This window comes from Chiloscyllium plagiosum, unplaced genomic scaffold (assembly GCF_037043375.1).
Source record: "Chiloscyllium plagiosum isolate Xiang-an unplaced genomic scaffold, Cpla_swu_hap1 HiC_scaffold_24, whole genome shotgun sequence".
Classification (NCBI taxonomy): Eukaryota; Metazoa; Chordata; class Chondrichthyes; order Orectolobiformes; family Hemiscylliidae; genus Chiloscyllium; species Chiloscyllium plagiosum.
In genome coordinates this window covers 22,815,179-22,831,437 of record NW_028270162.1, presented here as the reverse complement: position 1 = coordinate 22,831,437, position 16,259 = coordinate 22,815,179, and the positions used below count along the sequence as shown (strand labels likewise).

General features: G+C 41.5%; 1 protein-coding gene across 4 annotated transcripts in view; it reads right to left on the bottom strand.

Annotated features, from left to right (window-relative positions):
* Positions 1 to 16,259, bottom strand: part of ttc28 (tetratricopeptide repeat domain 28) — a 774,630-nt gene that overhangs the window by 718,189 nt on the left and 40,182 nt on the right. For all 4 annotated transcript variants that reach the window (XM_043715612.2, XM_043715613.2, XM_043715615.2 and 1 more), the window contains exon 2: positions 3,805 to 4,089. In XM_043715612.2, coding sequence (XP_043571547.2) covers positions 3,805 to 4,089 — 285 coding nt within the window. The remainder of the gene's footprint in view (positions 1 to 3,804; positions 4,090 to 16,259) is intronic.

Here is a 16,259-nt window from a genome sequence, read left to right as displayed (position 1 = left end):
ACAAATACTGTGTATGAAATCATTCTGCATTGTGGATAAACGGCAGTAGGATGTTGAAACGGCAAATCAAAACTCCACTCGAGAAGTACAACTTCATTACAGTTGGGGATGCATTTGTCGATGAGACATTGCAAAAAATACAAGCAAGATTCACACAATTCCATTCACACAAATTATCATTGGAAGAGATTTATTGGAACAAAATGATCATTGAAACATCTTGACACATGTTGAAATCCATGGAATAAGAAAGACAATGTGATCCAGAGTGAAGCATAACTCCTTTCACCCCAAGTGACAATCGCTCCTGCCTTCCAGGTATCGCCACCTCCCGTAAGAACAGAAGCAGGCCATTCAGCCCCTCAGGCCTACCCTGCCTTTCTATTAGACCATTGCAGACTTGCCCCACTCCTTTGTGCCAGCTCCTTATAGCACTCAACTCCTCGATATTTCGAAGATCTATCATGTCTTTAAATACTTTTAGTCTTTCTCAATTGTTCTGCGCCAGACCTTATATGATCAGATCATCAATGTGAAATGTTAACTGCTTTCTCCCTATAGATCACACAATTCTTTTTGCTTTTATTAATATTTAATAGAACCACTTTGGCCGAGAATAAGCTGCAACTTAGATGTAGTTTTTAAAAGCAAAATTAATGGGATGTAAGTATTGTCAGCAAGGTCACCACTTGCTGTCCATCAGAACTGTCATTGAATTGAATGCCTTGGTAGCTTTTCAAGGGGAATTAAGAGTCCACCAGATAAGATTCCCTTCCCTGAAGGACATGAGTGAACAAATAGATTGTTACTCACAGCATTTGATGAAAGTGGTCCATGATCACCATTACTAAGACAAGCTCTCAATTCCAGACCTTTTAATTATGAATTTAATTGCACCAGCTGCCACATGAAATCATGTCCCAGAGCATTAGCCATGGTTTCTGAATAACTGGTTGAATAAAAATTTGTTGCAGGCAGTTCAGCCTTCAATAGAAATCTACAATCCAAATGTCACAGCTTCAAATTTGGTTCTTAAGACCAGTGCTCAGTGTTAGCACTGCTGCCTCACAGCACAAGGGACGCGGGTTTGATTCCAGCCTCGGGCAACTGTCTGCGTGGAGTTTGTACATTCTCCCAGTGTCTGTGTGGGTTTCCTCCGGGTGCTCCGGTATCCCCCCCCACAGTCCAAAGATGTATGGGCCAGGTGAATTGGCCATGCTAAATTGCCCATAGTGATAGGTGCATTCGTAGAGAGGAGGCGAGTGGGCCTGGGTGAGTTACTCTTCAGAGGGTTGGTGTGGACTTGTTGGGCCGAAGGGCCTGTTTCCAGATTGTATGGAACCTAGTCATGAGACATAGGAGCAGAAATTAGGCCATTCAGTCCATTGAGTCTGTTCCGTCATTCAATCATGACTAATAAGTTTCTCAACCCCATTCTCCCCGTAACCCTTAACACTCAAGAACCTATCTTTGTCTTAAATTTACTCAATAACCCGGCCTCCACTGCCTTCTGCGGCACTGAATTCCATAGATTCACGACCCTCTGGCTGAAGAGGTTTCTCCTTATCTCCATTCTAAAATGTCTTACTCTAAGGCTGTGCTCTCAGTTCCTAGTCTCTCCTATCAATGGAAACATCTTCCCAACATTTAATCTGTCCAGGCCATTCAGTATTCTGTACGTTTCAATTAGATTCCCCTTAATCCTTCAAAACTCCATTGAATATAAACCCAGAGTCCTCAAATGTTCCTGATATGTTAAGTTTTTCATTCCTGGGACCATGATCGTGAATGTCCTCTGAACACACTCCAGGGCCAGTACATCCTTCCTGAGATACAGGGCCCAAAACTGCAACCAATACTCCAAATGTGGTCTGACCAGAGCCTTATCGAGCCACAGAGGTACATCCCTGCTTTTATATTCAAGTCCTCTCAAAATAAATGTCATAATTGCATTTGCCTTCCTAATTACTGACTCAACCTGCAAGTTTACCTTGACAGAATCCTGGACTAGAACTCCCAAGTCTCTTTGCACTTCAGACTTCTGAATTTTCTCCCCATTTAGAAAATAGTCCATGCCTCTATTCTTCCTACGAAAGTGCATGACCTCACACTTTTCCTGTGTTGTACTCCATCTACCACTTCTTTGCCCACTCACCTAACCTGTGATTCCCAAACTGTTACTCCAATTCCTTAACTACACCATTCGCAGTATTACTGGTGCCTCACATGAAGAAGTCCTTCCTAATAATTGTCCTAACTTACCTTTTCCACACTTGCCTTGCAGCATTTTGTTTTTTGTTTGCTCCATTGATGAAGTATGACGTGTATTACTCCACCATATAATTCCTCTTTAGTCACCTCATTTCAGTATTGAAGAGTCTGAGATTTGTTAAATTTTTCCTCTACCACTGAGGAATTTACCCCCAAGCCTCCTCTGCACCACTGCCAGCCAGGGCTTTGACATGCCCTTTGTGTGTATTGACCAGAGTTGAACATGAAATAGCATGTCTAAAATATCATGTGGCTTTGCCACAAAATTATTCAACCGACACTAAGCTGACCTTTTTTTCAGGGAGGATGGGGAGTACTTCAAATCATGGACGCATCAAAACTCACAGGCCGTAATACTATAGGGCCAGAATACACAACAGACGTATACAATTTAGATGAACAGTCAGAAAATATCAGAGATAAAATAAAAAACTGATTAAGAGCACACACCCCACTCTGTGATAGAATTGGACAGACAAACATATAGGTGCTACGAACCTGCTCCATGCATTCTGCTCAAATGTCATCTTTATGCCTTGTAACCGTGATACTAAAACTTTCTAAGAGGTTTCAGGCTTCTGAATCTGCACACTTAAATGAATTAAACTCAAGCACAGACACCCAAAAATGTGCAACAGTCTCTCATTTAAATGTGATTTTTCAATCGCTCAATGTGAAGAATTAACTGTGTGTACAGGACCTCCAAGGTTCTTCCCAAATCTCTTCGCTGACAACTGTCACATTGTGCCCAGATAATCATAACTACAGCTTTCAAAGGTGCCAGTGTTGGACTGGGGTGTACAAAGTTAAAAATCACACACCACCAGGTTATAGTCCAACAGGTTATTTCAAAAGCACTAACTTTCGGAGCGCTGCTCCTTCATCAGGTAGTTGTGGAGTAGAGGATTGTAAAACACAGAATTTATAGCAAAACTTTACACTGTAAAGTTTTGCTATAAATTCTGTGTCTTACAATCTTATACTCCACAACCACCTTATGAAGGAGCTTTGCTCAGAAAGCTGGTGCTTCCAAATGAACCTGTTGGATTATTACCTGGTGTTGTGCGATTTTCAGCTTTCAAAGAACAAGTCATGAGCTGCACAGAAAACCTGTCCTCCTGGCTGGATATCTGTATGATTTTGCACTGTACATGTCAAATTTGCTGAAAGCTTTCACCATTCATGTCTCAAATGTCATCACCAAACACTGTAGCACCTCTATTTCCAGTCTACACAAGTGGTGAATTACATATAAATGCTTACAACACAAACTTCAAACAGCACATTACTTATATTCCATCATCCACCTGCAACTTGACACACTATAGATGATGTGCTGGTCAGATCAACATCCTTGAGGTTGCAGTGATGTTGGTCAGTCCTACAGTATCAGAGCTCAGATTGACATACGACAAGGCTGCAGCATCAGTGAAAGGACTTGAAAAGAAACCTTACACTACAACAGCCGTGTGGACCTGGCTGTCGGTTTGCAGATGACCGCACCCTTTCCAAAAGTCAAGAAAACTGGCTTACCTTCGACCACTTAGGGTTCAGGAGTCGTGCTTTCACTGCATCATCCAGGGCCTTCTCATACTCATTCAGTTTCACCAGAACAGCTGATCGGTTGCTGTATAGGATACAGTTCTGAGGATCAGCTGCTATAGCTTCTGTGTAGAGCTGGACACCGGTGGTGAAATCTCCACTCTGACATGCTGCGTTACTTTCTCGGACTTTCTCAATGAAAGCTGCTTTGCTCAGTGTGTGCACACTGCTGCTGCCAGAAATTCTGCGCATTAAACTTTCTTCAAAGACGGAACTCTGCAGTGAAACAAAATATTAATTTTATTTTTAAAAGTAATTCCACTCCTTCACTGGAACACAAATCCACAGTCACACTCCAAGCCCTTGTCCCAGTGGCTGTGCGTGGACAGAGACCCAGAGTCCACAAGTATCTTTTCTCACAGAGGTTACACTGATCAAAATCCACAAGCCCAGGTTGATTGTTTAAATCGATAACCTTCTTACGAACTGCATTTAGGACATTTTCAATAACAAAGGTGCTAAATATATGAAAATTACTGATCTTTCCCAAATCCACAACCATGGGCAAAAACGACAAGGTGAGATCAGCCAATCTGCCAAGTGCCAGAAAATGAATTGGAAACATTCCCAGCTCAATCGGGTCAATTCTAAATCTGGTCATAGCTTCATCAACTGAGATACAAGGTGCAATGCTATAAAAATACACACCCACGCAAAATACAGGTCCACACAAGCACACAGCTTTTCAGCTGAACTTTTCATTTATTCACTCTTTACCTATGACAAAGAGGTAGAGATTAATAATGCCTTTAAAAGGAAGCCTAGAATATACATTTCATATTAGCATAGCAAAAAGGAATGTGAAATTATAAATGTAATTGTGCCGTTTACAGTCTCGCATTCCAGTTTTACAGCTGACAAAAATTCCCAGTGTCTAGAATTTAAAGCTGTTCACCTCAGAAAGTATCCAGTGTAACCATCTAATGCCTCCATATTGTAGTTACTGATTGAGTATGGGTTGGTTTTGATGCTTATTTGGGTGAATTATGAAACTAAACGCATTTTAGAGCCTTTCATTGAGCTAAGCAAAATTAAGAACCCCTGCAAAGACTGAACATCAAATAATAGCTTGAGATTTACTAGATATCATGAAACCCACCTTATGTTCCTATTTAAAATACCTTCAGCTCTTCCAAGATCTTTTTATTTCCTCCTTTGGCTTAAAAGGCAAAACTGGACAAGACTTCAAAATTCTGGAAACGCAGCAAGCGAAAATGTCTGAAATCCAGATTTTCCTCAGACTCCAAGGATTTCAGCATCAATGTCCCCTTCTGGACACTTTCCTTGTGGTACTCTCACATTCAAATGAACAGCGACAGTACTGGAATGTTTTGTGTCATAGAGTCATAGAGATGTACAGCACGGAAACAGACCCTTCGGTCCAACCCATCTATGCCGACCAGATATCCCAATCCAATCTAGTCCCACCTGCCAGCGCCCGCCCATATCCCTCCAAACCCTTCCTATTCATATACCCATCCAAACGCCTTTTAAATGTTGCAATTGTACCAGCCTCCACCACTTCCTCTGGCAGCTCCTTCCATACACATACCACCCTCTGCGTGAAAATGTTACCCCTTAGGTCCCTTTAATATCTTTCCTCTCTCACCCTAAACCTATGCCCACTAGTTCTGGACTCCCCAACCCCAGGGAAAAGACTTTGTCTATTTATCCTATCCAAGCCCCTCATGATTTTGTAAACCTCTATAATGCCCCACAGCTTAAGCTGTAAATATGCTGAGCGAACTGCACTATCAATACAACTTTTTGTTCACTCACATCACTGACCTCTGTTTCAGATTTACATTTGATCAGTATTCAGGTCTGCTTTATTTGGGTTCTTCCATTGATAAGCATGGCTAACTTCCATCAATATGGAGCTTCGCACATGATTTAAGTTTTGCAATATAGTTTCTTTTTCTCCTCTTCTCAATCACTCCTATCTTGTTTCACATGTATCATTGAGAATTCTGGTGACCTCCTTCTGAGCAACAACCCTCTCACTGACTACACAGAGGTGTGTGACCATGGTCTGAGTCACCTGTTCACACCAATTCAGCCTCTCGACCTCTGTTGTACATAGCACATCGCAACATCCAAGATCCGTCTTCGCAAATGGCATGTGAACCAATATCTTGCAAAACACAATAAGAGAGTGTACACCCCTTCTCACAGCCTATTCTGCTAATGTTAAACAGACAGTTGTGTGTTTATTTCAGACATAGACATGGTGACACAGATCGTTAGAGGGAAGAAGCTGGCAGAAGATCACAATCCACAGGCTATTTTTGGAAATCAAATTTGATTTTTGGTTTACCCTACAACCACAAATCAGAATCTATATAACCATCCATACCAACAACTCAGTCCTGGACAGCACTTTAGGCCAGACACAGATAAATTATTCCCCTTGTTAACTTAAAAGACGTGCAGCATTTCCAGTGTGATTGGTAATGCTATAGCAACCAAATGTCTACACAATAGTAACAAAGCACGCTCCCAGCAATACCAGGTGGTACCATTTTGAGCTGAGACAGAGAACATGTTGGTGTGCTGAAAATCATTAACCTTTCCCCTCTTCACATGTAGCCAATTTCTTTGCTTTGATGTCCTCTGTTCTCACCCTCCCATTTGAGAAGATCAGGAGGACAATCGACAGTAATTGCACAGAATTATTTCATTTTGCACTGAACTCAACACCACAAAACTGCCTAAATGCACAGGTCTACAAAGCAGCATGCTTCAAAACATTCTTTTTGAGAAACATCGATGTAAATAGAACATTATGTTGAAACACTTCAAGGCACTCCATCCAATTACTGTACTTGTGAAATGCAGAGGTTTTTAAGATGATAAAAATAATCAGCATATTATGCATGCAGCATCTTTGACAGCAAATAATTAGATGTGTTTTACAATTATCTATTTAACAATGGATGATCCAGCTTTTATTTACATGTAACTTCGTTGTGGTGTCTGCATATGGATGCCACACATTGAAGATTCATTATACGTAGAGTAATGGTACGAGAATATTTATCTTAAAATTTCCAGTTTTATTTTGGTTTTAAATAAAATTTTAAATAAAACTGGCTTTAATATTCCCCCCAGTATTTTTTTTCAACGAAGACCACTGTTGGAATATTGCGGGCAATTCTGGTCTCCTTCCTATCGGAAAGATGTTGTGAAACTTGAAAGGGTTCAGAAAAGATTTACAAGGATGTTGTCAGGGTTGGAGGATTTGAGCTACAGGGAGAGGCTGAACAGACTGGGGCTGTTTTCCCTGGAGCGTCAGAGGCTGAAAGGTGACCTTATAGTGGTTTACAAAATCATGAGGAGCATGGATAGGATAAATAGACAAAGTCTTTTCCCTGGGGTGGGGAGTCCAGAACTAGAGGGCATAGGTTTAGGGTGAGAGTGGAAAGATATAAAAGAGACCTAAGGGGCAACTTTTTCCGCAGAGGGTGGTATGTGTATGGAATGAGATGTCAGAGGAAGTGGTGGAGGCTGGTATAATTGCAACATTTAAGAGGCATTTGGATGAGTATATGAATAGGAAGGGTTTGGAGGGATATGGGCCAGGTGCTGGCAGGTGGGACTAGATTGGGTTGGGATATCTGGTCGGCATGGACGGGTTGGACCTAAAGGTCTGTTTCCGCGCTGTACATCTCTATGACTCTATGAATTTATGTTCTCTGCATATTAATAAAGTTGAGAATGTTAATGGCTTCTAAATCCATCAATACCATTGGTAGTGGAGGTGGGGTTGGAGTGGTTTCAGGAGGGTAAATTGGTGCCCCTCCCTCCCACTTGAGGAGTGTTTCAACCTGACATCAACCCACAAATGATATTAATCCTGCAGCACCTATGGTCATTCCCTTAAATGCAGAGAATGTTAAGAACGAATTTCATGGAGGTGTTTACTTTGGACAGAATAAATAAAAATAAACTGTTTCCAATTGTCGTAGGGTCGATAACCAGCAAACACAGCTTTAAGCTGACTTGCAAAAGTCCAAAGGTTGACGAAAAGGAATCTTAACACAATAAATGGTGAAGGCTTGGAATGCACTACTTGGTATGGCTCGTGTTGAAGGTGCAAAGGGAGATATGCAAGGATATACAAATAAAGATTGCTCACATACTGGGAAATGAGACTGGAGTAAAATATTTAAAAAGGACAAAGGTTTTGACATCAACTTGTTGGGAACATCACTGGAATTTAGTAAGAATAATAAAATTTTGAGAAACTTGTGGTGATGGGGGGTTAGTGAGCAGGATAAAATTAAAATAACTGACAATGTATCTCGACAGGTTTAGTTGGAAGCACCAGCTTTCGGAGCCTCGCTCCTTCATCGACCACCTGATGAAGGAGCGTTGCTCTGAAAGCTAGTGCTTTCAATTAAACCTGTTGGACTGTAACCTGGTGTTGTGTGATTTTTAACTTTGTATACCCCAGTCCAACACCGGCATCTCCAAATCAAGAACAACGTATCTGCAGTCTATGCATTTGCCAGTACTTTCTTTAAGTGTTTCTCACACTCCAACCAGTAATGTTAAAAATCACACAACAACAGATTATAGTCCAACAGGCTTATTCGCAAGTACAAACTTCCGGAACGCTGCTCCTTTGTCCGGTAGCTAGTGGAGTAGGATCATATGATAGAGAGTTTATAGCAAAACATCATAGTGTCATACAACTGATGTGATGTATTGAACAAACCTAGAATGCGGTTAAGTCTTTCATCTTTTAAAATGTGTCCTATGATCCTACTCCATTAGCTACCTGAGGCAGGAGCAGTGCTCTGAAAGCTTGTACTTCCAAATAAACCTGTTAGACTATAACCTGGTGTTGTGTGATTTTTCTAATTTGTCCATCCCAGTCCAACGCTGGCACCTCTACATCATGGCTACCATCAACACCACTAACAGCCAGCTCAAAGTGGAGAGGACCTCCAAGAAGGTCGCACATATTGACACAGGCCACTAACAAACAATGACAGGGCCTCCTCACACCAAGCCACTCAAAATAGTAACTTTACTCATGCACTGTTTCATTCACAGAAATATGTGGCATATGCCTAAAACTTGATCAGACAATGACAAGTTGTACTGTGGTGAGGGAATGCTGTAATGATAATCTCCCAATGTATGTATATTGAAATGTTTATCATGAGGTTGTGTTCTCATTGGGTCATAGAGATGTACAGCACGGAAACAGACCCTTCGGTCCAACTCAACAATTTCCACTATTTCCCCACTACAATACAGAGCCTAGAACCCTCCTGTTAAATGGGGCACCCTTAATTTTACACAGTAGGCCTGTAAATGTACACTAAGGCTTGTGCCTTGAGACCTCTATCACACATTATAACATTGTAAAGTATCAAGGTAGACAAATTAAAAGAAAGACAAGTCTTTTTCCTGTTGGTTTTTGGACATTCAATCTTGATTTCACTACAAGTGCGATGCAGCAATTAAGTTTCCGTCAGCAAATACTGCTACCAACAACTAACCTTTGCTGAATTCAGAACATCCAGGAACAAGCCAATTTAAATATATCTTTATTTTTGCAGCTGAACATCACAACGAAATGCAAACAGTTCCTGAGCAACTCTGCAGGAGATCTATTTGCTTCATAAATAACAGTGAATAAGAACATAGACAGAGTGACTGAAATTAAGCAATGCTGTTATCAAGATTCAAAACACGATGCACAATAAAAACCTGCCTTCTACACATTTATAGATTTTTCCAATGTTGAATCACAATGGATCAATATACCAGCATCCATCTCTAGAAACATAATAATATAGATCGATAAACGAAATTCTACAGCAAAATGGTTGGTTTAGAGATGAAGAAATACACTTTTCAACCAACTGTTAATGAGGTACAATTCACTCTGTCAGGCTTTTGTTTCTATTTATGCCCTGTTCAGAATTACTTCCTTCAGGGGCTGCTTTACCAGAACAGCTGTCAGTCCTCCAGTATCTCATACGCACATGGCCAGAATAGAGACTGTAAAGAGGAAAATCTCCTTCACAATCCTTCCAGTAATTAGAGGCACACTACTGGGGGAGCAAGGAGCATTATGAAGGAAGTTATCAAATTCCCAACTTCCCAAATATTGATTGGAAGCTCTTTAGATCAAGTAGATTGGATGGGGCAGTGTTTGTGCAGTGTGTCCAGGAAGCTTTTCTAACTCAGTATGTAGATTGTCCGACCAGAGGGGAGGCCATATTGGATTTGGTACTTGGCAACAAACCGGGACAAGTGATGGGCTTGTTAGTGGGTGAACATTTTGGCGATGGTGACCACAATTCTGTGACTTTCACCTTGGTTATGGAGAGAGATAGGTGAATGCAACAGGGTAGGTTTTACAATTGGGGGAAGGGTAAATACGATGCTGTAAGACAGGATCTGAGGAGCATAAGTTGGGAGCATAGGCTGTCAGGGAAGGATGTCATGGAAATGTGGAACTTTTTCAAGGAATAGATACGATGTGTCCTTGATATGTATGTACCTGTCAGGCAGAAAAGAGATGGTCGTGTGAGGGAACTTTGGTTGACGAGGGAGGTTGAATGTCTAGTAAAGAGGAAGAAGGAGGCTTACATAAGGTTGAGGAAACAAGGTTCAGACAGAGCATTGGAGGGATACAGGATAGCCAGAAGGGAGCTGAAGAAAGGGATTAGGAGAGTTAAGAGAGGGCATGAAAAATCTTTGGCGGATAGGATCAAGGATAATCCCAAGGCATTTTATGCGTATGTGAGAAACATGAGAATGACGAGAACGAGGGTAGGGCCGATCAAGGACAGTAGTGGGAGACTGTGTATTGAGTCGGAAGAGATAAGTGAGGTCTTGAATGAGTACTTTTCTTCAGTATTTACAAATGAGAGGGACCGTATTGTTGAAGAGGAGAGTGTGAAATGGACTGGTAAGCTAGAAGAGATACTTGTTAGGAAGGAAGATGTGTTGGACATTTTGAACAACTTGAGGATAGACAAGTCACCCGGGCCTGACGGGATATATTCTAGGATTATGTGGGAAGCAAGAGAGGAAATTGCAGAACCGTTGGCAATGATCTTTTCGTCTTCACTGTCAACAGGGGTAGTACCAGGGGACTGGAGAGTGGCAAATGTTGTGCCCCTGTTCAAAAAAGGGAATAGGGATAATCCCGGGGATTACAGGCCAGTTAGTCCTACATCGGTGGTAGGCAAAGGGTACTGAGGGATAGGATTTATGAGTATCTAGAAAGACACTGCTTGATTAGGGACAGCCAGCACGGATTTGTGAAGGGTAGGTCTTGCCTTACAAGTCTGATTGAATTCTTTGAGGAGGCGACCAAGCATGTGGATGAGGGTAGAGCAGTGGATGTAGTGTACATGGATTTTAGTAAGGCATTTGGTAAGGTTCTCCATGGGAGGCTTATGCGGAAAGTCAGGAGGCATAGGATAGAGGGAAATTTGGCCAGTTGGATAGAAAACTGGCTAACCGGTCGAAGTCAGAGAGTGGTGGTAGATGGTAAATATTCAGCCTGGAGCCCAGTTACAAGTGGAGTTCCACAGGGATTAGTTCTGGGTCCTCTGCTGTTTGTAATTTTTATTAATGACTTGGAAGAGGGAGTCGAACGGTGGATCAGTAAATTTGCAGATGATACGAAGATTGGTGGAGTTGTGGATAGTGAGGAGGGCTGTTGTCAGCTGCAAAGGGACATAGATATGATGCAGAGCTGGGCTGAGGAGTGGCAGATGGAGTTCAACCCTGTCAAGTGTGAGGTTGTCCATTTCGGAAGGACAAATAAGAATGTGGAATACAGGGTTAACGGTAGGGTTCTTAGTAAGGTGGAGGAGCAGAGGGATCTTGGGGTCTATGTTCATAGATCTTTGAAAGTTGCCACTCAGGTGGATAGAGCTTGTAAGAAGGCCTATGGTGTATTAGCGTTCATTAGCAGAGGGATTGAATTCAAGAGTCGTGAAGTGATGTTGCAGCTGTACAGGACCTTGGTTAGGCCACATTTGGATTACTGTGTGCAGTTCTGGTCGCCTCACTTTAGGAAAGATGTGGAAGCTTTGGAGAGGGTGCAGAGGAGATTTACCAGGATGTTGCCTGGAATGGAGAATAGGTCGTATGAGGATAGGTTGAGAGTGCTAGGTCTTTTCTCATTGGAACGGCGAAGGATGAGGGGTGACTTGATAGAGGTTTATAAGATGATAGAGGAATAGATAGAGTAGACAGTCAGAAACTTTTTCCCCAGATAAAACAGAGTGTTACAAGGGGACATAAATTTAAGGTGAAGGGTGGAAGGTATAGGGGGGGATGTCAGGGGTAGGTTCTTTACCCAGAGAGTGGTGGGGGCATGGAATGCGCTGCCTGTGGGAGTGGCAGAGCCAGAATCATTGGCGACCTTTAAGAGGCAATTGGATAGGTACATGGATAGGTGCTTAAGCTAGGACAAATGTTCGGCACAACATTGTGGGCCGAAAGGCCTGTTCTGTGCTGTATTGTTCTATGTTCTATCAAAGTTAGGCACCAAAAGGACATTTTTAAACCAATATGATGATTTTGAATTGATGCTTATCAGGAATGGGGAGACCTGAATAGAGCAATTGAGGCCTTAACATTGGTTAGGATGTAGGCTGCAGAGTTCAGGAAGGATAGAGATCAGTGTGCAGAGCACGAGAGAAATTGATGCATTGGTGACAGTTTAGATTTGAGAAGGAGTTCAGATAACAATGGAAGAGGGCAATATTACAAAGGCATAAATAGAGGTATTGGTTGTGGGCAGGATATGGAAGATGAAGTATTGATCATAGTCAAACCAGATATAGGAGGTTACATACTGCTACAGGAGCAATGAGGAGGGGAAGGAATGTCTGAGGCAACTTGACCATAACAGGTATCTCAGAATTTCTTTATCAGAATTTACATATGAACTTTCTACCAAAAAGCAAAAACCCTTGTCTCTTTTTTCGCCCACTCAGCAAACATTTCTTGTGACTGGCTGCTGAACTTACTCAATTTCAAATCAAGTAGCCAAGGATTTTTACATTAAATGCACAAAAGTAACAACTTCAATTTATCTAATCATTACCAAATAAACTTGAAAGAAAGAAAAGATCACCTACGTTTATTATAATAACTTAATGAGCTCAGAAGCTCCCAAAATGCATCACAATGACTGAAGTATTTTGAGATATAGTCACCATTGTAATGTAGGAGTTACCGCAGTCAATTTGCACTGAGCAAGCTCTCACAAATGGCAATGATATAAATGGCCAACATAGCAGGGTTTATGGGTTGGTTGAAAGATAAGTGATTGTTAAAATGTGTGGAAATCTCCTAGGTCCCCTGCATGGGATTGGACTATGGCATGTTTACAGCCTACTTGAGAGGGGACAGGGCCTCAATTTAACTACCCATCCAGAAAACATACTTCCACAGTGGAGTACTTCCACAATGCTGCACTCAGTCATTACTATACTGGAGTGTTAACCTACATTATTTTCATACACATATGTGGAATGAAACAAAACCTGTAAATAAAATTCAAGCAGACTATCACAGTGGCAATACAGATTCCTGTCATTCATTACTGCTGCTACATAGTCATACAACATGGAAACAGACCCTTCAGTCCAACCAGTCCATGCCGAACATAATCCCAAATTGAACTAGTCCCATCTGCTTGCTCCGGGCATATAACCCTCCAACCTTTCCTCTTGATGTACATATCTAATTGTCTTTTAAAAGTGGTAATTGCAACCACATCCACCACTTCCTCAGCAAACTCCCCTCTATCTAAAAACTTTGCCTCTCATGTCTTTTTTAAAATCTCTCTCCTCTCACCATACGTGCCCCTTATACTCAATTAGTGCACAAAATAATGTTAGACACACATGCCTTCGCTTGTGAAGATCTGTATAAGAATGTGGTTCTTCATGAATAGTCTGATAACAGATATTACATTCAGTAGTATTAATCCCATACTCATTACGCTAGTTCCACACAATAGTTTGATCTGGAGATTCCTATATGGACACTATATGCACATTTTTAGTTATAATAAACACATTAATTAAATTCCAATCACACAAGCCAACCTCAGCGGACTAAGCTACAGTAAAGCTGCAGCTCAACTTTGTAAAATAAATTTTAGGAAACAAGTAGGTTCTGCCTCCAGAGAAAGCCCATCTTCAGCACAGGAGCAAGAGCCATTGCAGGATTCTGAGAATTCCATCTGTTATAAGCACTTACAGCTGCAAAAGAAAACCTGTACTCACTTTGTGCATTAGACCCAATGACTAATGCAAGCCAGGATTCAGCACAGCCCTGGTGAGTACAAATAGTCACTTCATTTCAAAATTTCTCCCCTACTGTCCTGACCTGCAGGCATTGATCCTTGCCAGGGGTTTTGTTTTTAAACCAGTGCTAGATGCCATCAATTATGTCAGCCAAAATATGACTCTTTTGTGTGAGTCTCAACTACGTGTATGGAGCAACACAAACACAGCCCAAGCTCACTACTATCCAACATCCACCCATATAGCTGAATTTTACCAACCAAAGGGAGGCTAGAGAGAGAATATTGAGTGTCCACATCTTCCTCCAGCAAGGCCATTTTATCAGCAATGTGGTGTGGGATAGTGTAGGGTGATGGACTTAGATTAGTTCGCAGGCCGGCGCAACATCGAGGGCCGAAGGGCCTGTTCTGCGCTGTATGTTCTATGTTCAAAGTGCAAGGTGGCTCTCTAGCCCAGGGGCCAAGTAAATCACTTAGTTGGCCAATTCTAGTCTCTTACTGCAACCACTGTTGGAGTGGATATCTCAGAATGAGGGAAGGTTTCATGGAGGCAGCTAGAATTTGGATGCCTTCCTGTATCGTACCCACTGAGTGGAGGCAGGAAGAGCATAAAAGGCAAGTAAATATGGTGTTGCTTCCTAGACAGTTCATCATAAAATGCTCGAGCTTGAGGTTGATTTGTATTCACTGAAGTTAGTGATAACAGTACTGCAACTGGAATATGTAAATGACCAGTATTCCTTAATTGTTACTTGTGGCAAGTTGCAAGCTGCAAAGGAATAGTATTATGAATATGGCAAAGTCTTTAGATACATGAGCTCTGTGGTTAGCACTGCTGCCTCACAGCACCAGGGACCAGGCTCGATTCCACCCTCGAGCGACTGACTGGTTGGAGTTTGCTCATTCTCCCCGTGTCTGCATGGGTTTACTCTGGGTGCTCCAGTTTCCTCCCATAGTCCAAAGACGTGCAGGTTAGGAGGGCTGGCCATGCTAAGTTGCCCATAGAGTACGGGGATGGGCAGGCTAGGTGGATTTGCCATGGGAACCACAGTTACAGGGTAGGGTGTTGGATCTGGGTGGGATGCTCTTCCAAGGGTCAGCGTGGACTCGATGGACTAAATGGCCTGCTTGCATACTGTAGGGATTCTATGATTCTAATAGATTATCTGCTCAATAAGTGCTATTCTTCATTTGGCTAGCCTTTAAGTATTGTACAATGTGAGATCCAGAGACAAAGATTTCAACTTTCCACATGGCTTTCATTCGTTTTTTTACAAATCAACGGAGCTATCGGTTTGGCTGTTTGAAGAGTTTGATAGCTATGACTGCTTTCAAAAGCTCAAATGGATTCTGAAGTTCAAAGTTTGTTTGTTCAGCTGTCTGGAGAGTTTCAGCTTGATGGTGTAGGACTTGGAGGGAAATTGACATTTCATGATAATTTCAGTTAGTCGAATACTACATTATTCTGCTTAACTGTAACCAATATAGAATTTAATATTTAGCCTCACTGGCCCAGGACTTGCATCATGGTTCTGAACAGAACAAAGATAACACAAAAGTATGTTTCAAAATTACAGGACAATGTCAGAGGCCCCTGTTTAGAACATTTCCATGTCACAGAGCCAGACTGGAAGAACGGCCAAACTGCAAGATTGAATAAAGCAGGTTAACATATTTCCAGTTTATTAAGTCCTTGTCAGGAATAAAGGAGGCAGTGAGGATGTTACTGGGGGAATGTGGGGAAGAAAAACATAATAACAGCAGTGCTCTACAGCATCTTTGATTTAATTTGTAGTGTCTTAGGAGAGTAGCAATTAGACTTAACTAAACCTAATCTTTTTATTTGTGTTAGCTTTGTAACAAATGTGTTTAAATTTGTTATTGTATAATCTTTAGAACTGCATTATTTGAGACTGAATGTATAAGGATGTCTCACTACTTCACCTTTTGTGCACAGTCTGCATAACAACTTGTTTATCACAAGTGCTTTGTGCTCTTATGTATTAGTTTCATGTAGTTTTGAAGTTATAAACATATTTTTGAAATATACCCTTTCTTCAAAAATAAGAAACTCATTCCAGACACC